General features: G+C 31.3%; 1 protein-coding gene across 2 annotated transcripts in view; it reads left to right on the top strand.

Annotated features, from left to right (window-relative positions):
- The window catches only part of LOC106051830 (multidrug resistance-associated protein 1-like), a 29,843-nt gene extending 5,939 nt beyond the window's left edge, over positions 1-23,904 (top strand). Inside the window, exons 6-34 of one of the 2 annotated variants that reach the window (XM_056004724.1) lie at positions 991-1,052; positions 1,732-1,869; positions 2,332-2,452; positions 2,886-3,067; positions 3,291-3,471; positions 4,014-4,200; positions 4,833-4,966; positions 5,543-5,680; positions 5,994-6,140; positions 6,474-6,558; positions 7,103-7,169; positions 8,101-8,227; positions 9,155-9,331; positions 9,993-10,160; positions 10,305-10,500; positions 11,120-11,228; positions 12,012-12,126; positions 13,276-13,504; positions 14,141-14,307; positions 15,024-15,167; positions 15,378-15,454; positions 16,059-16,181; positions 16,357-16,480; positions 17,075-17,176; positions 17,871-18,017; positions 18,435-18,593; positions 20,858-21,024; positions 22,127-22,321; positions 22,620-23,904. In XM_056004724.1, the coding sequence (XP_055860699.1) occupies positions 991-1,052; positions 1,732-1,869; positions 2,332-2,452; positions 2,886-3,067; positions 3,291-3,471; positions 4,014-4,200; positions 4,833-4,966; positions 5,543-5,680; positions 5,994-6,140; positions 6,474-6,558; positions 7,103-7,169; positions 8,101-8,227; positions 9,155-9,331; positions 9,993-10,160; positions 10,305-10,500; positions 11,120-11,228; positions 12,012-12,126; positions 13,276-13,504; positions 14,141-14,307; positions 15,024-15,167; positions 15,378-15,454; positions 16,059-16,181; positions 16,357-16,480; positions 17,075-17,176; positions 17,871-18,017; positions 18,435-18,593; positions 20,858-21,024; positions 22,127-22,321; positions 22,620-22,731 (4,080 nt within the window). In that variant the 3' untranslated portion in view covers positions 22,732-23,904. The remainder of the gene's footprint in view (positions 1-990; positions 1,053-1,731; positions 1,870-2,331; positions 2,453-2,885; positions 3,068-3,290; positions 3,472-4,013; positions 4,201-4,832; positions 4,967-5,542; positions 5,681-5,993; positions 6,141-6,473; positions 6,559-7,102; positions 7,170-8,100; positions 8,228-9,154; positions 9,332-9,992; positions 10,161-10,304; positions 10,501-11,119; positions 11,229-12,011; positions 12,127-13,275; positions 13,505-14,140; positions 14,308-15,023; positions 15,168-15,377; positions 15,455-16,058; positions 16,182-16,356; positions 16,481-17,074; positions 17,177-17,870; positions 18,018-18,434; positions 18,594-20,857; positions 21,025-22,126; positions 22,322-22,619) is intronic. The other variant, XM_056004726.1, reaches the window with a different exon arrangement.

Below are 23,904 nucleotides of genomic sequence, written 5' to 3'. Positions count from 1 at the left end.
TCTGAACTAACAAAAAATTGACTGATTTGTCACCTCTGTTATACCATAATAGTGGACTAAAAGTGAATTTCACATCCTCAGGATGCATTTTATGGAGGTCTAGATTGCGCTATCTTGAATAGAGATTTTAATTTATTCAAACACCTATTGCAGTGACTTTTAGAACTGCTGAGCACAATGCTGCATCTCCAAAGTTACTCTCTACAGTAATCTCTCAAGATATAGCTGTCATTATTTGGGGGGGGGGGGGAGATCTATTTTGCCGAATGGTAATCATACCATTTTTTTTTTATTTCTGACTTACTTTCTTTCAAAGTGAAGTAACGATTTAACACTTAGAAACCTTCTCATCTTAGATTGAAGGCTTGTAACAAATACCTGGTTTACTGAAATAAAAACTTAATTTATTAAAAGTTTAAAAGAGATTGAGATCAACAGATATTGAGCCCACACTTTAAAGTCTTCATTTGGCTTAAGAAGTTTGTTTCTTTAGTATTTAATTTTTTGCAAGCACAGTGAATTCTGTTCTTTTAGATTTAGAACTTTTGGCAAGTAGAGTTCACCAGCTTATTATGCCAACAGGTCAACAAGGTAACTCATTTCAGCTGTCTTTTGTTGATTATTATGGCTGCCCTTTGTTATGTTGGTTATTCTTTGTGTTGGCTGCCCTTTGTCCATTATGTTGGCTGCCCTTTGTCCGTTATGTTGGCTGCCTTTGTCCAATATGTTAGCTGCCCTTTGTCCATTATATTGGCTGCCCGTTTTCCATTATGTTGTCTGCCCTTTGTCCATTATGTTGGCTGCTCTTTGTCCATTATGTTAGCTGCCCTTTGTCCATTATGTTGGATGCCCTTTGTTAATTTTGATGGTCACAAAGATCATGTTAGCTAATTTTTTTTAAAAATAAAAGTAAGTTAAAAGTTTCTCTTGGTATTTTTGAACTTGAGGCAGATACAGAAAGTAAAATGTACTGTACTGAACACTTTTCAGAATGTTTGTCCTGAATTACAAGCCTCCGCACTCTCACAAACTTTCTTTTGTTGGATGTTTTCGTGAGTATTTTATAAAATTGATTGCTGTTGAAATAATATAATTTATTATAAGTTTGTACATGTGTTCATTCTTTTTTCCCTATTACTAAATATCCTTATTTATATTTCATTGTAATGAAAATATATTATTTCGTATTAACAAAATAAAAAAAAAATGAGTTTGAAAATTAAGCAAATTTCCCTTTAAGACCTAGCAATTTAAGTGAAGTCATTGCACTGCTTGATTTGAACCCTGCCTACCCTCATCCTGCAGGAGGTGTGGGCTAGGCCTTAATACTTTTTTTATCTAAAGAAATATCTAAAAATTTACAAGTAGTTATGCCAATCATTGTACTCTATAAACCTGTTTTTTTATATTTTGCTTAATATCAAAGAATTGTATTTCAAACTATTATGACATGATTTTCACTTTCACAATGTTGCAAAATTTTATTTTCATTAATCCTTGTACAAAAGTAAATTCTAATAAATAAATTGTTTGTAAACTTTTTAACAAAACATTTTTATAGTGACCATACCTGCAGAATAAAAGAATTATCTCATAAAAGCTTCCCCTTTCAATATTTTAAAACTTTTCCTTTTTTTTTTTTTTTAACTGCAATGTTTTTGTTCGTATGTGTTTTTGTAATTTATACATTACCTTGTGTAATAATTGTGTAATAATTGTTTACCTTTAAAGGACAATCTACAGAGGTTACAAAAAGGGAATTGAAGAGTCTGACCTTTGGTCCCTGCCCCCATACATGGAGTGTGAATATCATTTTCCTAAGTTTGAAAAGTTGTGGAAACAAGAAATTTTGAGATGTAAAGGTTTAAAGTGAGTTTCTTGCCAGATTGGCTAGTTTATACACTGTTCAAAACTTTCAACTATTAACATATCTTACTATTAAAAAGTCTTGTAACAAAAAAAGATCCACATTTTTTAAGTTTGTTGTCTAATATATTATATTAAAAATTATATTAAAAATCATAATGATTTAGAAAATCATAATTATATCTAATTTTTTCAACATAGCTCTTTTTTACATATGCTCTTAAACTAAGCACAACATAAAATTGGAAAATTTGAAAACAATTTACTCATCTTTTAGTTTGTTCTGAATAGTGGTAATTACAAGATATATAAAACATTTCAAACTCAGTTCTACTCAGTATTATACATTTTTAACATTAGTATCAGTCATTGGTTTACATTAACCTATCTGCCATAAGACTGAAATTCAATTTTATTTCTACTAGCTATTTGTTATACTCATGTGTTATTATTTCCTTGAATTAGGAAAAGTCTGACAGCAGAGTTCAGCTTGTCTCACAAAAATGATAAAAAGTCTTCCAGACCATCACCTACAATTAAGACCACTAGATTTAGTGAAAGTACCAGGCTGCTCAATGTTGCTGAGGTGTGGGATTGATGTTTTTAATTTCTTAAATATACATTGAACACAATAAGTATTTGAAGCATGGTACACCACAGTCACCACATAGTAGATTACTTGGCATTAAAGCCATTGTTTCTAAAAGCTTGTTTCTGAGACCTTTAAGGCAAATGATGTAGAATCTACCATTTCCATGATTAAGAATACATAAGAATCAGTCACCTTTATTGGTCCAACAGATGTTCTCATTGAAAAAAAGGTGGACTGAGAAACATTAATAATACTAAGTAAAAAAAATAGTAAATGTGCTTGTAATCAAAATTTGTTTTGAAGATGACTGTCAAATCACGTTTTCATAGTATTTATTTAGACTTATTTTTGTTACGATAGACATATCAGATCTGATTTGTATAGTGCTTGTGTTATTGAAGCATTTTTTATTTTACATTGCCAACAGAGCCCCAAATCTGTGTATACACATTACTTGGATAAAACAAAAAACCAGTATAATAGTAATGGCATGCCAGGTCCATCCTTAATATCTGTTTTGTGGAAACAGTTCAAATTTATGTTTTTTCAATACACTTGGACCAAACTAGTCTCAGATATGGCAGTCGTTTGTGGGCCCTTGCTTATGCAGTAAGTGATTTAATCTTAATCCTCATGTTTTCAAAATTAAACATTTTTTTAAATGAAATCTTATAATATTTTATTTTTCTAGTAGTTAAAATAGTTAAAATTGATACAGTTTCACTAAGTTTAGCATTTGTACACCCACACTTGCAAAAAATAAAAAGAACATAAACATGATAAAAAAAATAAAATTTTCCTAGTAATTTATGACTTCTTTTTAATTATTAAGGTTGTTACTGGCATATATGGAAACTCGACATCCTGGCAATGAATGGCAAGGCTACTGTATTGTTTTTTTAATGTTGGTTGTAGGCCAGTTTCGAATAGCTATATATAATTATTCAATGGGGATCAGTTATAAAATGGCCATGATGGTTCGATCTGTCCTTGTTACAGCCATCTACAAAAAGGTGAATATATTGTGATTGAATAGTTAGATTTAGTTAAAGGAATAGCTTATCAGTATTAAAATGTTTTTAAACTCACTTTTGAAAATGAAAATAGCACACTTAAATAATAACTGAATGTTCTATTTTGATGATCAGAATTATATCAAACAGAATGCTATCTTACCAATCTAGAATTATGCTTGTTTTTTTTTTGTCTCTGTTCAAAAAATGTTTGTAATAGAGTTCAAGCTTGAGTGGAGTATCTCCTTTTTTTTTCTTCTATTAAGATGAACTGTTTATTTGTATGTTCTTATGTAATATTTATAGGACAATTTGTAACATTTTTTGTGTTACATTCTTTTAATTTATTAAAAATAAATAAAATATCAGCTCATTAAAAAGTACCTGTGCAATTAGCAATTGCCTCAAAAAATCAACATAGATTTTCCCCCAAAATTTAGACAGACATATTTTATTTTACAATATTTTTAAGATTTCCATTTATATACTCATGCAAAATTAAAAATAGGTTCTAAAGTCCATGCACATTTCTACTTTGGCAGGCTTTGAGAATCAGTAATGAGTCCAAGAAGAAGTCAACAGTTGGGGAGATAGTCAATCTAATGTCCGTGGATGCTCAGAGGGTTCAAGAGTTTTTAATCAAGATTTCCTTCTGTCATACAACACCAGTGCAGGCCATTGTGTCTCTTGGGATTATTTATTCCATCATCGGACCCGCAGTTCTGGCTGGTTGGTAAATCTCTTTAATAATGACTTTCAGAAAAAAAAATGGGATTAAACCTATTCTTTCTTCAGTCCCAAGCCAGTTCCACACAAGTCTGAATCAGTTTTTCTCAACCTATTATTTGTGATATCAGCCCTTTCCCAACAAAATGTATATTTGTGATCCATTTTCCAGCTTGAAGGTCTTGGGGAAGGGATGAACGCTCTTGCCCAGAAGGATTTTGGGTTGAAAATTCTTCCCTAAGAGCTTTATCTCCTGGCATTAGGCAGGTCAGCCTGATGCTGAAGTTAAGATTTTCAAGGCTTATGTAGCACAGGTATTTTTTAAAAATGTGCTTGATTGTGGTAAAATCATCTTTGTTTTCAGCAAGATTTCCTGTTGTGAGCCTGATTTCTTCCAATAAAGACTTTTTGGGAGAAGTTTGATCTTTCTGACATAAGGAAGGCATAAACATATTTGTGGACACATGTTTAATTGTTTTCTTCTAATCAGTGTTGTAAGTTAATCATGTTGCAGGCATCTCTCATGCAAACAGTATCAAATCATAATTTAAATGTATTTAAGTCTTTTCCTTGTGTTCCTAAGATAACTGGAAGAGTACTATTGCATTAAATTAACATAAACTTTTATTTCTTAGGGTCTTTGGTACTTGTCATATTGGTGCCAGTTAGCATTTCAATAGCCATTAAACAGAGGGAACTTTTGAAAGAAAATTTAAAGTTCAAAGATAACAGACTTAGAATGTTGAATGAAATTTTTAATGGAATCAAGGTAACACTAGTTTATCCTCTTTCTCATAGTAATTATATAGAACTCAAATGTACACTTTATTTTTAGCTGTTAACTTTCTTTTTAAAAAATGAAATATTATCTGTCACTTCTGTCTACCATATATTGTGTATAGTCCTTTGTCCTGACTATTCTGTTCGCTGTATTTTAAGTGAACTTTTTATTTTTTGTGTGTATTTGTATTTAAGGAGGTTGATTCCCTTGTGATACTTCTAGAGTAGTCTCTGGTGTATTATTATATTTATCAGTTAGCTTTGCACTTAATATCACAATAGACATTCTCCTCTTGTCAAATAATATAACTGTTTTTTTTTTTCTGTCATATTATTGCAACATAAAAATCTTAACAATAAAGGGTCTAAACTCAACTTCTTGGCCATGTACTTGATACTTTTGGACAATGACCCTGATGATCTCAAGTTCAAACCCTATATATCATCATTCTCAACCTTTTTATGTAAATTTCTAGACTTGAACGTACATTTAAAATGACTAGATGCATACTAAACATTGATAAAACGTTAAGTTTAAAATGTGCACATTTTCTTAAACTCTCAGGCACTTAAGTTGTATGCTTGGGAGAAATCATTTCATGACCGTGTTGAAGGAGCCAGGGCTGCAGAGATCTCCACCTTGTTCAAGATTTCAATGTTTTATGTTGCTGCAGGAGTTTGTTGGAACTTAGCTGGATATTTGGTCAGTCATTTTTCATTTGTTTTTGTGAAATTATAAAATCTGTTTGAATTAGTTTCTAATAAAATGGTGAAAAAAATGAGTCTGTAAAAGACAATAGTAAATACTATTAAAATCACATTAACTATATACCTTACAATACTCCCTCCCCTTCCACACTTCTCTCACACTTGTTAATCATCCTAAAGGTTTACATTTCAACTAATTCCAAATTCTGAAATTTAAATTTGTGTTTTTAACATTTTTTATCTTGAAAAAAATTTTATTTTTTTTTTTGCCAAACATTGAAAATATAATTTGATAATTTATTTACTAGATGGCATTAATCACATTTACCACCTACCTATGGAGTGATCCAGAACACTTTCTAGATCCCAGCATTGCCTTCATGGCCTTGGCCTTGTTCAACATACTACAAGTATATCTAGATTTTATGGCTTCCATCATTTCACTAGGTGCTCAGGTTTGTCTATAAATTCAGAAAACTATTTATCATATTTATTGAAACTAGTAGTCCTTTAACTTAATATATAACTATTAAGTCTAATTAAACTTAGATCAATAGCTGCCTAAAGCCAATGTACAAATGTATCAATAACACACACAAAAAAAACATAATATGCAGATAACTAACTTTTTATATCTAAGTTTGTATAAAGAACTACAAAGAACATTCATACTTTTATTATTTTAAATATTAGAAGAAACAGATAAAGCATGTCTGCTCAATAGCTGAATATTTTCATCATGCAAGTCAATATAAAATTCATAATGCATAAAATAATCTTTTTCTAAGGCTTATGTGTCTGCGAGAAGGATTGGCAAATTTCTTGAATATGAAGAGCTGCGAGATGATTCAGTCACAGTTTTAACAGATACTGGTAAACCAAATTTAGGGCAACACATTTTTAAGATTATATCTACTTATATACATTATTTCATACTGCTAGATCAAGAGTGGTCAAACCTGACTAGCGTGTGGTGTCTTCATTGAGAGATGAGATTCAGCCTTACTGAACTTGCTACTTTTTTAAAAAAAAAAAAAAAGAAAGAAATTCCTGAATGAGATAGAAAGCTATATTGCTCCAATATTTATATTCAGTATTCAGAATCAATTGATTTTGACTATCAGTGCTACTTGTTGACTAGGGAACATGAAAATGATCAAGATGTGTGTGTAGTCACTTAATGAACTTCTCTGTATGTTGTGTCTGTTCTGTTTATGTGGATCTTGTATTTTGTTTGAGAAAAGAGTCCTTGTAATCACATTTCCAATAAGGATCAATAAAGCAGTCTTAATCTTAGCATAAATATGATTTTTTAGTGTGTTTTTTTTTAGCTAAGAGATGATTTGCTATGAGATAAAATTTAAAATATTTTTCTTTCTCTCAGATTTTGTAAAAGCTTTTTCTTGTTCACTTTTAGAAAATGTGATCTCTATAAAAGGTGCTGAGTTAACATGGGATAAAACTTCTCCATCAACTTTAAAGAAGTAAGGTGTTTCTTATTTTGTCTATTCTTGTAACTCAATATTGCAGTCCATCTTTGTATGTTGCTGTGAATTGTATTGACCACACATGGCTTTGTAAAATCGCTGCAGAAATTCTAAACTGTCAAGATAATATATAATATAAACTGGTCCCACTGAAGCATTACCCCCTTTTTTTTTCAGAAAAAAAACAACTTTGAGCTGTTATTGCTTAAAATCACTTTGCAGTTCACTGCAGAAAACTGAAATGAGATTAGTTCTTTAATTTGTTCCTATTCTTCAGCTGACAACTAGAATGAGAAAAAAGTACAGGATGATTAAAAAAGAAAGCCCCAAAGCATTTATTCCTTTTGAAAACTGTAATGGGCTGAATTAATGGTCATTTGATACAGGAGTTGTCCTTGTTTACCTCAGTGTCAATTTTAATTGGTCTTGTAGGAAAATCACTTGTATATTTACCCTCAAAATGGGGACAACTCAGCGGTAGATTAGTAGAAAGTCGCCAAAGACCGTGATCTCTGCCCTTGGTCTGCCAGGTCCCCTTACCTGACTGTGTGCAACTTTTTCCTATGGCGGTATAATAAAAACAAAGCTTTTGTTCCACTGTTACTATTAAATAATCAAGATTGATCAAATAACAACTGTGATCTACACAGTGGACAGGAACATCCTGAAGCACGTTTGGAAGGAATTTTCATATTAGCTAGATGTTGTCCTTGCTGCCAGTGGTGGTCACATTGAACACTTGTAAAGCATGAAATAAAAACTTGAAGTTATATACAACACTGTGTCCAACTAGTTATCAACTTTTTTTTTTTTAATTTAGTGCAATGGTGATGGCAAATTCCTTTTTATTCACCTTGTATTTTGATAGATCGAAGGATAAAAAAGTTCTGTTTTTTTTTTATGCTATACATGTTGTACTGGTTTTCAGCATTACTTTGAATGTGCCCAAAGGTCAGTTGGTAGCTGTAGTCGGCCAAGTTGGAAGTGGGAAATCTTCACTTGTTTCTGCCATACTTGGAGACATGGAGAAAAGGAAAGGAAGCATTGCTAGAAAGGTTTAACTTGCATTCTAACAAAATGAAAACAATGTGTGTTGAGCTTGTCACAAAGTCTTAGTACTTAATGTTTAGCTGATAGCAGCACATTAACACAACCTGCTTGTTTCATAGAGTAACAAAAAAGTATGTGTATGTACATACAATATGTTTACTTAATTAAAAAAAAAAGTGAATGCTTTTGAAGATCATGAATAATGGTTTCACCCAAAAAGTGTTAAAATATTTTTAAACTTTATTCTCACTACACTTAATTGGTCAATACAAAAACTTGCTGTTTAAAATATTCATTACAGAAAACAATTGATTTCATTTGTAAATCACTATGCAGTTGTCTGTTGTATATTAAACTTCAAAATGTTTTGTACAAATGGTGTATATGTATGAAAAAACTCTTGGCAGAATTAATTTAAAAAATGCAAATGTTTAGATTCAGAAGACCAAAAGTAAAATATTGTGAGAATCACACATAGGATAGTGTAATCAGATTTTCAGGAGTTTTTATTAGTTATGTTTTTTAATGCTAACCAGGACATACATTCAGAAAAAAACAAATAGTGATTTCTTTTGGGTAACTGCTAAAAAAAAAATATTACAAAAATGTGTTAAGTCATATATTTCAGATTTTTACATATTTTTTTCAATCAAGATTTTTATCAACCATAGTAGCAAGCACAATATGTCACCTTTCAATATTTTTAACATTAATTGGAAACTTTTTTGAGATGGATGAGATATTTTTTTAGTTTTTGAAAATCTTAGAGTAAAACTTTTTGAAGGGTTCAATTATAAGTATCCTTTCTATTTGGCTGCCTATCTCTCCCTCTCTCTCCCTCTCTTTCTCTCTTGCTCTTTCGTCAACATCATTCTCTATTAATTTCTCTAAGTGTCAAACAATATAATATTACATTGGACTGCATATTTCAGGGTACTGTGGCCTATGTTCCTCAACAAGCTTGGATTCAGAATGCTACAGTCAGAGACAATATCATATTTGGTAAAGGTTTCCGGGAAAGGAAATACAAGATGGTGGTATCAGCTTGTGAGCTGGAGAGAGATTTTGGTATCTTGATAGCTGGAGATCAAACTGAGATAGGAGAGAAAGTGAGAGAAACATAATGTTAAATAATAGAAATCTCATAATTTGATAAGTATTTTCATTTGTAAACTAGATATAGATTTGGAAGTAATTGAGGATTAAAAAAAAATGAAGCAAATATTTCTAATTTTTATCAGATTCATGATTAATATTTATTGGGATAATATACTATTTTAGTTCTGACAAAGTTTCCCATCTTTGCTCCCTAATATGACCTTTGACCCAAGGAAAGGAATCTATCTAGAGGCCAGGAATGAGAGAAGGCTCTTACTGATCTTTCATCAATTAGATCATTGAATCACGTCCCTTGTGAAACTTGGCTGCAATACTTTACCATTTAATCACATCCCATGTGATACATGGCTCCTTGAGCCCGGCTTATGTTCCAATACTGTACCCCCTCTAACCATGAGAGAGCAATCACCACAGTGTATGGCCCCTATGAGAAATTTTTTTTTTCTGTCAGTGTCATAAGAGAACTATTTTAACAGTATAACAAATATTATTTACTCACACTAATCAAAGTGATAGAAAGGCTCTAAAAAATTTCTATGAAAAAATACTAATCTAAAGAATTCTTCACTTGAGCATCCAATCACTATATCACAGACACACTAATTCAGATCTTAAAGGGTATGTTTTTAAATGCAAGTTTGTTCTTACTAGGGCATCAACTTGTCTGGTGGTCAGAAGCAGAGGGTATCAGTGGCCAGGGCTGTGTATCAAGATTGTGATATCTACTTGTTAGATGACCCACTGAGTGCAGTGGACAGCCATGTGGGCAAAGCAATGTTTGATAATGTGATAGGCCCTCATGGTCTGCTCAAGGACAAGGTTTTCTCATTTTTGTTATAAAGTCATCAGTAATAAAAAAAGTAATAGAATGAAATAACGTTTTAATTAAATGGAACTACTTTTTATCTGTTGAATGTAGAAATATGCATGTAGTGATTTTTATTAATGTTTGTTTTGTTCCAGACTCGTATTTTAGTCACTCATGGTGTCCATTTCCTGCCCCAAGTAGATACTATTGTTGTGATGAACGAAGGGCAGATATCTGAAGTGGGCAGCTATGAAGAGCTACTGGCCCATGATGGACCATTTGCTCGCTTTCTTAAAGTTCATCTCTCACAAGAGCAGCTAGACTTTGTAGAGAATGAAGAGGATCCAGAAAGTTAGTGTTTTTTTTTTATTCAAATGCTGCTAACAGTTTGTTTTGGTCTCTCAGCTGCACTTTAAGGAATAATTGTAAAGTCTGACAGGAAACCCATCAATTTATGAATACAGACAGATCTACTTGGAGAAATGAAACCCAGGTGGAACGATCTCTAGAATTTTTTTTTTAAAGTATACTTTGTAGTGTTACAATAGGCTAAATGTGTAGGCTTTTTTAAAATTCAATTTCTGTTTTAAATAAATGATCTCTGAGATTTGTACTTTTGTTTTAATGATTTCCAAAAACTTCTTGTTTAAGTTGATTACTAACAATCTAAGTAAGTCACCAGAAAATTTCAGAAATGTTTTTTTGTTTTTTTTGCACTTCATACTACCTCTCTTGTCAATTGTATTTTAAAAAAAACAACATTCCAAGCTAGGCCTAATTTGCACAGGTCACCATCCTGTCACTGATTTTATTACTTCAAAGTATGAAACAATAATTACTTAGCTGAGTGAAGATTAATCACCATGTAATGTCCATAATTAAAAAAAAAAATCAAATTTGACATTTAGTCATGGGCATTAAAAAACACTAGTTAACTAAGTTCAATGTTCTTGCTTTCTTCAATTGAAAGGTATTTCTCTTACAGTTGCTTCCATCAAAGACACCATGTGGAACAGAGTGGAACTTTTGACATCAGATGCTGCTACATCAGGGGATGAAGGCAGAACTTATAGGAAAAGGTAACTTTTATTGGTAACAATGTCATTTAAAGTGTTCAGCAGTAAGTGCTTGTACACAATATGAAATTTTATATTTATTTTAATTACTTAGTCTAATTATTTTAACTGCACTCTTAATAGTGTTTTTCAGTTTGTTGGTGATCTCATTTTGAAAACCATTAAATATGCATACTTTCCAGTATAATTCGATTAGGACTTTTTAAGTTATTATACTAGTACATTGAAGGTTAAAAAACTAAACAAATGCACACTCTGCTGAAGATGTTTTATATCTCTTATAACAGGGAATGAAGGAAAGTAATTTTTGTTTTGCAAGCAAAATCTTTCCATGGATAAAAAGACATTTTCAGAGTTATCATCACTTCTAAGGAGAATTTACTTAGAAAATTGAAATAACTTTTTAGATTTGGGCTTGCTTGTGTCCTTTACCTCCTAATCCTTTTTTTTTAATTGAACATTTCCTTGAGTACTTGTGACTTTTATTATATTAGAAAGGGCTGCTCTATTAACTCTTTCTCTCCTAACTGACAATACCAACATTGATTCCATCACAACCTGTTAAATAATGACGGAGAGAAAGAGTTAAGAAAAGTAAGAAGCCAAGAAGTTATGGAAGCCCAAATCTAAAAGCTAACTAGGAAAATATCAAATTGTATGACTTACCAATTGCAAAATTTGAATAATATTCACTTTTAATGACCAATCTATTATTATATATAGTTTCACTAATTAATTTATGTACATGTCTTAGTGCTGAGAGAATATTGATTTTTTGTTGTTTAGAAAGATGGAACATAGTGCAACTTTATCAAGGCATGGTGGAAGTTTAATACAAAGTAAACTGACCAACAAAGAAGTGGGAAAGTTAATTACATTAGAAGTATTGGCTAAAGGAAGAGTAAGTGACCCTGCTGAAATTGATCAATAAAATGTTTTGGTGTATTGTATATTGTTAGCGCTTCTGCACTGTGTATTATGCAGCTAAGTCAAATGGAGGTAACACTCAAATAATGAAATCCAATAACTCAGGTAAAAAGCCAACAAGATAAGTTAGTTGACGTTGATAGCGAATGTTGAACAAGTTTAATAATAACAAAGGGAACTGTTGAATGTCGTCAAGCTAACTCTATGTTCATAAGAAGCTGCCTTTCCCTAAAGCCATCAAGAGTAGTCTGTTTACATTTGTTTATTTCACTATTCTTCCTCAAAACCTAGTCGCATCATTGCTCTAAGTCAAAACAAATAACTAATTCCTGATCATGCCATATAACAATATGCACTCCATATAGCTTACTGTTGCCTATTTTTTTCCCTTAATGTTGGGACACTTCTGATAAAATTCAGGAAAATCATGTTTCTCTTTCTGTTTATAATGTCTTAATTATACAACAATATGGATTTTATGAACATAGCTTAAGTTTCAGACTAATGATTTCTTTATTCAGGAAAATATGTACAGTATTGAATTCTTTTGATGTGTACCTAATAGCTGATTTTTGTATTATCGAAGTTGATATTGAAACCTCAATGTGTCAAAAACACTGCAAAAGCAAAGGGGCATAAATCTACTTGTGATGTCATGGGAAAAAATAAATTATGACTTATTTCCATGTGGTCTATAATGAATTCATAATAATGGAATTAAACTGAAAGTTTCTAGTAGAGATTTATCTAGTAGAGACCAGCATTTGCAAACACTTTAAAAAAGTATTCAAATGAATAGGCAGCTATTGAGTAGTTTGTTTAATCTTATTAGTTAGGATCAACAAATAAATTTTTGTGATTTCAATATTTTATTTCTATCTGCTTTGATTATTCTTGTTAAATTTAATAACTAATAGGGAATTTCTATTTTTTGAATTTGTTCTGTGCTTTATTAACTTCATTGTTTCATTGTATTTAAATTATATTATCACTATAGAGGATATGTTCAATCAAAGAATATGCAATGCAACAGTATGTCTATTTATTTTAGTCTGCATTTGAAGAAATGACAATACTATTTGATTAGATAAGATTTGATTAGACTATCTTTTTCCTCTTCCAGGTCTCTACTGGTGCTTATGCCAAGTACCTAAAAGCAGCTGGAGTTCTTCCTGTGGCAATGGGTATTTTAATGTTTTGGTGCTACCAGGCTGTCAGTGTTGGCACCAACTATTGGCTGACCAGCTGGACAGGGGATGATGACTTGACCAACAGAACTAGCTCTCCTGAGAACTTGGCAAGCATTAACAACTATTATTTATCAGTCTATGCAATATTTGGGCTCATTCAGTGTAAGCAATTTAATTTTTTTCTTTCCTTTTAAATTGGCTGTGTAGTAATAGTTTGGTAAATTATGTGTGACACTGCCAAATCTGTTGATCAGCATTGGTTTCAAATTTATTATGTTAGAACAATTGGATTAGTCTGGCCCAAAGCTTGTGAAGTGGAGTTTGATTCCATTCCAGTATCTTGCAACAGTTGCTATTTAAAGAGGTGCCTATGTGAAAGTGTTGTTTTTTTCTGGTTTTTAGTTGCATTAACTATATGTCACTTTTCTGTGTGTGAATATTCCATTATATTCCATTGAGTAAATGTCACACAGCCTAGTGTAGAAATACTATCCTGTCATTAAAAATTTTAGCTTTAACTAGTGCAACATTAAAGTTATTAAGCTGCGTGAAATAATGAAAAATATTATTCATTAAGTTTTGAGATTAAAAAGGAAAACAAAATGTCAAGAGCTAAAAAATTTTGAAATTGAAACTTTGGACTGTAATCTTTAGAGCAGAAGTTTTATTTATCAACTTGTCTTCTATTTCAAATGTACTATGATAATCATAATATAATAAATTAACTATTGATAAGTTGTGTTTAGATATCTATAACTAGTGTTTAATTTCTTTTAAATATATTTTTAAAAATTTCAGTGGTGTTTCTTGTTAGTTATTATTACCTGTTCTGGACTCGAGTGGTGCAGGCTGGGAAAAATCTCCATTCACAGATGACAGAAAGACTGTTTAAAGCTCCCATGTCTTTTTTTGACACCACACCTGTAGGACGTATTTTAAATAGGTGTTCCAGAGATATAGAAGTGGTAAGAGAATCTTTTGACAAATAACAGCAGGGCACAGAAAATTACGTTACCAATGATAACTAGACTTTAAAGTAAGCCCATTTGTTTACTTCATTAGGTATACATTTAAATATGTCTCCAAAACTTCTGGATTTCTTTAAAAGACCTATTCAGATTTTAAAAAATAAATGTTTTTTTTTGCAACAAAAAAAAAAAGCTGATTTCAATTTTTGGCTATAAAAATTATATAGGCTGTCATTGTTTTTGTTGATCTTTTCTTTATCAGACTTTCCTAGAATAAAACTTTATACCCAAAGTTAAACTAGTTATTGCATGCTTATTAGAGTTTTCTAAGGTTTGGAAAAATTTTTTTTCCTGCTATGAGTTTTCCTAGCATATGATACCTGTGATCTCATCTTTTTGTCATTTAGATGAATTGGTTTAGTTTTTGTGATACTATATAGATCTATAAATTAGGATTAAACATTGTGTCTATTACTACTGTTTGAAGTACATTGAAGAACATATTCTTTTTTTTTTTTAAGAATATAGGCCTACATAATTCATATCAGATATTGTTGTTGTTTAAAAACAAACAAACATTCTACTTCTGAAATTTTGTTGGCTTCCAAGAGCCTAAATAGGTTCTAGTTGTTTCATTATTTTAGCTAAACCCTATACTGAGCTGCTTGGGACAATTATAAACGATATTAATATTTTGTGTGCACATTTCTCAGGTTGACAATTTTTTACCCATTATCTGTCGAGATTTCATTGGAACCTTTGGTACAAATGTGATCACCATCATAGTCATAATGATAGAGACCCCAGTGTTTGGGGCTGTACTTGTACCTATCATCTTTCTCTTCCTCTACATATTGGTGAGTCTCTCATGTGTAATTCTGTTTATAATATCTGTAAAGATGTTTGTTATTTGTGTTAGCAAGGTTCTTTGAAAAAAGTATTAAGCTGAACTATGACCAGTGGAGACTTGGATCAACCAAAGAGTCTAGTTGAAAGTTGAGCTCTACTAAATAGTGCTTTACAAATAATTTTTTGCTCATATGCAAATTATTTTTTCTCTTTTTTAGAAATTTTTTGTTCCCACATCAAGGCAGCTCAGACGAATTGAACACATCAAGAGATCACCAATTTATATGCATTTCAGGTAATTTCTATACAATTTAAAAACAACTAAACTTGCCCTTTTTAGCTGTAGATTTGTAAGTCCTTTTAGTCTTGCTATGGACAACAGATATGAACGTGTATTTAATTTATTTGTTCATGCTTCACTTCAGCAACAGGTTAAGATGTAAATATAATTGGATAAGAGTAAACATTTTCTAAACAATATAAAGGTCTATAAGGTCCCAGCTCAAAAAACCATCTCTATAGTGGTAACATCATTTTAAGATCTGTCTCATCACCTTTGTTCCTGTTTATGGCAGATCCCCATTGCACTTGTGGGAATAGAAAAGTCAATATTTAGAATCTACATTGCAACATCACTTGTCCAGTTTAACAAAAAGCTACAAATCTGTGTAAAAATTAAAATAATTAAAACAAAATATTTTAATAATTATTGGAACCAAATTTGTGGATAATAGTCTCCCTTTTAAGCCTCAAAACATCAAGTAGTTTAATACAACTAATGATAATGGCAAAACTTTAATAAGGCTATTAATAGCTTTTACAAGCTGAAACCTACACACCCACTCTCTGTGTAATAATGGTCTGAAAATGTGATGCCCTAAAAACATTTATATTTATAGTGAATCTGTAACAGGGGCCTCGGTGATCAGAGCCTATGGAGTTACAGAAAGGTTTATCAAAGAGTCTGAGAAAAGAGTCAATCACAATACTCTGTTTTTCTTTGCTACTAACATGGCTATCAGGTGAAGTATATCTACTCCAACTTAAACTTTTGTAACAGAAATTATTTGACTATATAGTCTTGTTACTGTAGTTGAGTAGTTTGTTGTAAATAACCAAAATAAAGCCAATTATATACTATGAGTTTAATTTTAGGATTCTTGTACAAATGTATGAATGAGATTATTTTTTTTTTAGATGGCTGTCAGTGAATCTGGACACTCTGGCTAATCTTGTGATTTTCTTCACTGGTTTCCTGCAAGTGTATTCATCAGGCAGCAGTGCTGGTCAGGCTGGACTCACTGTGTCCTATGCACTTCAGGTGAAGTATGTTTAAACTTGAATTTCTATTTCCTGCTGCATTAGTTTTCTGACTTAATTAGCCTCCTGCTAAGTTGACTTGATGTGTATGAGATATTGCTTGTTAACTTCCTAATGATGACAACTAGAATAAAGAAATGGACACGTGTTTATAGAAATTAGCTTTCTAATCTTATAACTATACATCTGAAGAGGCCATCTCAACTATGTATTGCTCCAAAATATTTTTAGATGACCTTAGAAAGAGTTTTAGTTATTTCCCTAGTAGCTATACTTTGTGATTTGAAGGATGGTTTGGTTACTAATGATGTAACAGAAAATAAAAATACAATTTACTTTGAAATGTTAAAAAGCCATAATGAATTGCTGGAACGAATTGTTTCTAAAAATGCCACTATTTCTAACTTTGCATTCAATGTCTTAAAGTTTGTTAAGAATTGTTAAATAAGCTCAAAGTAGAACAGCAAGCACTATATTATCATTTTGTAACTTTTCATTACTCTGTACATTTCCAAGTGAGTTCTTATAAAAACATAGGTAATATTATATTTAAAAAATGTTATTTAAATGTCAAACTACTTTAATGATGTCACAGGTGTCTGGAAGTCTTCCTTGGATGGTCAGACAAGTTGCAGACTTTGAGACAAATGTTGTGTCCGTAGAAAGAATTAAAGAATATTCAGAAATAGAGCAAGAGGTAGATTAGACTTGAGCATGTAAAACATTTCAGATAAATATAGTAATAGAGTATGTTTTTAAAAATTATTTTAATGATTTATTCACCTCTTTTCTTTTTAAATAAGTGTTCCTAGAATTGTCAACCTTATTTCAAGCTAAAGATCCTCAAGAGGCTCAAACAATAGTATAACTGATTATATATTAGTCTTACAGTATGTATATACATTCCTCATGAAACACTAAATTTCTTAGCTCTTCTTCTAGCCAGCTTTTTGCTGCTGAGCTGTCAGCTCTTTTGCAGACTATGCCAAGGAAAAATAGTGTGCTGTTCTCTCCAGTTGTTCAGCACTGCAGTACATAGTGTTGATAATTCGTACACTAAATTTCTTAGCTTAGATTTCTCTTTTATTCAACTTGACTTCTCTTGTTATATATTTATGATTAATATATGAATATGGCACAGACCAGACCCAACATATTCTTTCAACATCATTGCCTGGGCAGATCTTGTCTTTCATTGTTTTCTTAATTTCTCAATAACTATTGGGATCTGTAGTTACCATAATTGATGTGTGCAATTTTATTAAACTTGCATATATTCTATCAATAATTTATTTAAGCATCACATATGTCATTCCTAATAGTCCACGTGTTCCATAATTTTATTAATTGTCATTAATGTACAAATCAATAACTAACTTGTCTAAAATCAGGCAGACTGGATTGTACCAAACAAACGTCCTCACCCTACTTGGCCATCACATGGTCTGGTACAGTTCAAGAATTTCAGTGTACGCTATAGAGAAGGCTTAAGTTTGGTCATCAGAGGAATGACTATCACTATACAGGGAGGAGAGAAAGTAAGTAGTCACGATGCATGGAAAAGAGAAAGTAAATTGTCACAATACAGGGAGGAGAGAAAGTAAGTTGTCACAATACAGGAAGGAAAGTAAGCTGTCACAATACAGGGAGGAGAGAAATTAAGTTGTCACAATACAGGAAGGAGAGAAAGTAAGTTGTCACAATACAGGGAGGAGAGAAATTAAGTTGTCACATTACAGGGAGGAGAGAAATTAAGTTGTCACAATACAGGGAGGAGTGAGCACAAGTTTGTGAAAAATATTTTTTTTATAAGTAAATGAAAGAAGCTTGTTTAACTAATGTTAATATAAAATTATTTGCAGTTTGTGACAATAGGGAAATATACTTTCCTATTCATTTCTTAAAAATTTATTGAATAAGCCTTTGTATAACAAATTGTGTATACATAATTTTAGGTGGGAATTGTTGGTCGCACAGGGGCAGGTAAATCTTCACTATCTTTGTCTTTGTTTCGGCTTATGGAAGCAGCAGATGGATGCATCTTAATTGATGGAGTAAATATTTCTGACTTGGGACTTCATGACCTGAGGTCTAGACTGACTATCCTTCCTCAGGTAACTTTCTTGTGTTAATTATCTGAAAAATACTTCTATGGAAAATATTTGCATACAATGTAAGATATTATCTTCATTTAGACTAATAATGATCCATATATTTGAAACTTTTTTTTATGAACGTTGTGATGTGAATGTTTTCATTTGAGAGTTGCAATATTTCATTAAAGTTGTAGCTGTCTTTCAATTCACTCACATATTTTGTAGTTGCGTAGTAACAGACTGAAGAAACTCAGAAGTAAAATTAATTTGACAAGTTTAATATGCTCAAACCCAATGAAATGAATGGACTATTCCAACAGGGAAAAATTTTTACATCAGACATAAAGTGCTTGTATTTATCATGAATACTAAGGTAGTTTGACTGACACATGAGCTATCAATATCAATGAGCTGTGAAGGAAATGACTGAGATCTACTGAACGACTACTGATGACCCCAACATCTTGTCTTCTTTTTATATTTTCCAAAAAGACTTTATTAGATTGTTGTTTTTATTTTTTCATCAAACTTTCTTTGGAATAATTTTTTTCAAAACTTATATCATCTCACTCTGTCTGGTAAAAAGTTTGAACACGTCATTTCTCCCACACCCAATTTCAGATCAAGTTGAAGTTTTGCACAATTATTTCTGGTACCTGACAACACAAAAATATTTTTTTTTTAAATTAACCAATTAGTTAATTAAAAATATTGGTAATTATTTAGTTTTGTATTTAACAAGGGAAAGAAAATTTACTTCACTGATTTGATGGAATATGTTGAATTAGTTCCCTTTAAACTATGTAGAAAGAAATAGATGGTTGCTTTAAGTTTTTTCAAACTTACAATAGATTACTATAAAACCTATTTTCATAAGCACTTTCCTAGCACATTGGTTTGTGCGTTGGCTTGAGGAAGGTTAAATAGTCTTGAGCCCTTGAGTTTGAATTCCCATTGTTCCAACTTTTTTTATAAATGTATTTAAAACCTTCAACCAGATACCCCCTTCTTTCTCCCCCCACCTCTTTCCTAACTGGTCCAGACAAGTGATAGGAACATAGTGTATTGAAAAAATTAAAAACGATTGGGCAAAAATACTTCTAATCGCACAGTTTTATTATTATTAGTCTAAAACTACTACAAATTTAATCACATGACTAATCCAAACTATGCTTAATATAAACTTTGTGTTTTTTTTTAAAAGATTTTTTATATTTTTCTTGTTTACCTGTGCACTTGTAAATAGTAAATACATTTAAAGTTACATGACTTCTTATGGCTCCTGAATTTCTTTACTAGAACTTATTTTCTGTGAAATCTAGGTTTATTTTCTTCTTAATTATTTTTAGTAATATATTGACAAAGTTGGGTTGTCTACTTCACACGTTTTTAAAAAAATATATAAATTAAATGTGGGCCATGTAGTTAATTTGAACTCAATAGAATATGTTGTAAAAATTAACAGATTTTTATTACAGATATGATTTAATAATTAAATTATTCTTACAAATGATGCAACAAAACTATTTTTTTAATTACTCTTTCTTATCTAGTAACAATATCCTAGAACAATTTTTAAACAAATGACTCTACAGAATAGTCTCTATATTCAAGCTCTCATATTAAAACTGTTAGGATGCAATTAGAAATTTGGCATGAAAAGTTATTTGTTTCATCAAAAGGGAAAAGTTTTGTCTTAGAGACAGTGACGCGACTATTAAAAATAAGACGAGGATTTGAAGTGTAACAAAAGTAAGGACAGAATACTCTTGTCAGCTTTAGAGAGGTCAACTTTAGATTCTGGAGTAGATATTTTAGTTCCCTTCATTATGTATTAAACTTCTTGCTCGACATTATTCATCAGTGTCAAGCACCTTTATTGTTGACCTTTTGCCTGTGTTATTTGGTTAATTGAGTGTTATCTCTGTTTAGACTTATCTGCAAAGACACAGCACAGAGGCGCTTAATTAAACTTTAGACTTTTTTTTTTCATTATTGTATATGAATGACTTTGATTAATTTTCAAAATAACTTTTAATTCTAATATTCTGAATTATTCAATAAAAAATAAACATGCAACATATTTTCTTCAATAATAATTAAATAACACTTGGGGGTAATATAAAATTTATTAAGTAAAAAAAGTGATTGTTACCAATTCACAAGCGTTCTATGCTGGGAAATATTTGATCAATTCTGAAAATAGATATGGAGTGAACAGCTAAAATAACAAGTTGAGAAAGTAGATGAATAACATTTGAAGTTGTTTTTTATCTCTGAAGGATCCTATTTTATTCTCTGGCACTTTGCGCATGAACCTTGACCCATTTAATGAGTTTAGTGATGATGACATCTGGACTGCTCTAGAAAGATCACACCTGAAGGTTTTTGTTAGCCAGCTGCCGGACCAGTTAATGTATCCTTGTGGGGAAGAAGGACAAAATCTCAGGTAGAGAATTTCAAATGTTTGACATTTTTTGTATGTTCTTTCAGAGTTGAAGATAATCTACTTCCTAGTCCAAACCTCCCACAGGACAACAGAGGATGGCAGCAGGCAGGCTATCAATCCAGGACCTTTGAGATGGCAGCATGACAGTCTAGCACGCATATCCCATGACCTGGCAGCCATCTTTTTTATGATCTAAATTTTACATCAGAACTTTAACAACTCGATAAGTTGATATACCTAGGCATCTTTTCAGATGATGGAGATGCTTATCATGACATAGTATACCAAATATCAAAAGCAGGTGCCATTTTCTAAAGGTTACAACTTACTTAGACTATCCAAACTACAAAATTCACCTATTGAATGCAATTATCGTCCCATTAGAAACTTGTCCATGCAAGACATAGAAACTGTCTGCAAAAAATAGAATGAAAGATACATTTCTAAAAGTGGATAAGATGTATTGTGTCACAGAGAAACCCTATGCCAAACAGGCACTTGACCACTAAACAAGGTTATTACTGTCACATGAAATTTGTGGGACATGTTCTCCAATAGGTATGAATTTCAAACTCCCAAGGATAGAAATAACATGGATGCCAAATGAGGAAAACTCTAACATGGCTCCACATCTTCATGGTTCCTAAAAACTGGAAAATATACTTGAGACTCTTGATTCACAAACCAAGAATATTATTTATTGTGTATACTATTATATATAAGATGAATTGGCAATGTACAGGCAGATAAGAGTTTGGGCATAAAGATAAAATGCTCAAGAGAGATCTGAATGGTAGTATGTGCAGAAGAGCTCTCCATGGGCTGTAGCGTCACTAAGATGGATGGATGCAGGTTTACCTGAGTCTTGGCATTGTCTCTATGTACTATCATGTAAAAATGTCACTCCTTGTGATAACTTAATTGACATGTTTTTGAAGCATTAGAATACTAATGCCCCAGTTTTGATTTAACTATAAATTAGTCTATTAACTTGAAACAAAGAGACTGTAGAGCAATTTGTTTTATTTGTTTGACAAGTGACAATTTGAATGTTTTTTTTATTAAAGTATATTATGTTAATACTGTTTCTTGTTGTTTATAGTGTTGGTCAGAGACAGCTAATTTGTCTGACCAGAACTCTTCTAAGGAAAACAAAGATCCTTGTTTTGGATGAAGCCACAGCTGCAGTTGACATACAGACTGACACCTTGATACAAAACACCATCAGATTTGCTTTTCAGAGCAGCACCATCATAGCCATAGCTCACAGATTAAACACTATTTTAGATTATGATAAGTAAGTTGATGTTTTTTTTAAAGTTCTGCTGACATCCACATCAAAATATTTGTAAATTATTAAATATATACAAGTTCATTTTCTTTGTTCTTAAACAGTGAGTAATGTTCTGAAAGGCCGTACTAGCATTGATAATTACATATGTAAGGAGACTTTCACTATAAAAAGTAAAGTGCATTCCCTTCAAGCTGAACACCTAACCTGTTGCCTCATTACACTTGTATCTGAGACGTCCATTTGTTGTATCTATTAATGACATTATTTTACATGATTTTTGTTTGTATTGTTTCACTTTTAGAGTGATGGTTCTGGATGCTGGTATTATCAAAGAATATGGGACACCCAATGAACTGTTGGAGAACACACAGTCCATCTTTTACTCCATGGCTGCTGATGCTAAATTAGTTTAGTTTTACATTTATGATCTAAACTGTTTAGATGAAATTTACATCAAATAGAACTGATCACCTGTCTACATTTTTAGTGTTCAGTATTAACTTGTTTCTGAAGCTGCTTTACTCCATCAGAATTACAATCTTCAGTTAAAGTTGATACAATTATACTTTAAGGGCTAAACCATATTTAAACTTCCTTCTTCTAAGCCAAATAGATTCGATCAACAGTAATAATTTTAGAAAGTGTATTGAATTTTAATTGTACCTTAGGATTTTCAGTGTTGTCTTATGGAAGAAAAAAAAAACATTTGTAATGAGTTATTTTTTAAAGATAAAATATTAATTTATTTAATAAAATGTATACATTTGTTCAACAGTTTTTCTCCACACACAGAAATGTTTAGGAGGAAAATGTTTTATTAAAAATAATCTCAATTAGAATGAATCATGCTGTTACTAATTATGCCTTATCAAAAATATTTTTTTGTAATTTGCAACATAATATATCTGCAGAAGCTTCATATTTGTATTTAATATCACAAGAAATAGACTAAATTGTCTCAATACTTAAAAAAAAAAATGTATACACTTCAAATGTTGAGGCACTTGTAATTGTAGCTAATTGTTGTTACACTTTGAAATGAATAAATTTTAAATACATGTTACTGACAAAGGGCAAAAACTGACATTAATAATTTTTTGCCTGGCAAAGTAGGAATAACTGCCCAGGCATTTCATTGAGTGTCTAGTCAGTCTGTAGAATGAATCAGTCTGTAGAATGACTGAAACAACTTTAAACAAAGTATAAAATGTTAAATCTTGAAGGGAAAAGGATAAAACAAATTTAGAAAGATGAGAAATGTACATTTGTCTTTTATTTTTTTTTGTTCTAACTAGTCAAAGTGTCTACATGTTTTCATGTGATATCTTTAAAGAAGGACACTAGTACCTTACTGAGTTACAATGGTTCTAAAATTACCGACTGTTGTTGGAACTTAAAATATAGGTGCAATATGTTATGTTTATCAAGTTGTAAGTTATTTCTGTTTTTTATAATGATCCCAATAACCAAAACCATTAGTAAGATGAGCTTGTTACATTACAAACATGTACATTTTGTTTTGGTTGAGTAGATTCATGTCAGCAGGAATTAAAATAAAATACTTGTGGAGATTTTCATACTCATGA

This window comes from Biomphalaria glabrata, chromosome 11 (genome assembly GCF_947242115.1).
Source record: "Biomphalaria glabrata chromosome 11, xgBioGlab47.1, whole genome shotgun sequence".
In the NCBI taxonomy this organism is placed as follows: domain Eukaryota; kingdom Metazoa; phylum Mollusca; class Gastropoda; family Planorbidae; genus Biomphalaria; species Biomphalaria glabrata.
The sequence above is the reverse complement of the archived record's forward strand: the minus strand, read 5'-3'. Positions and strand labels throughout refer to the sequence as shown.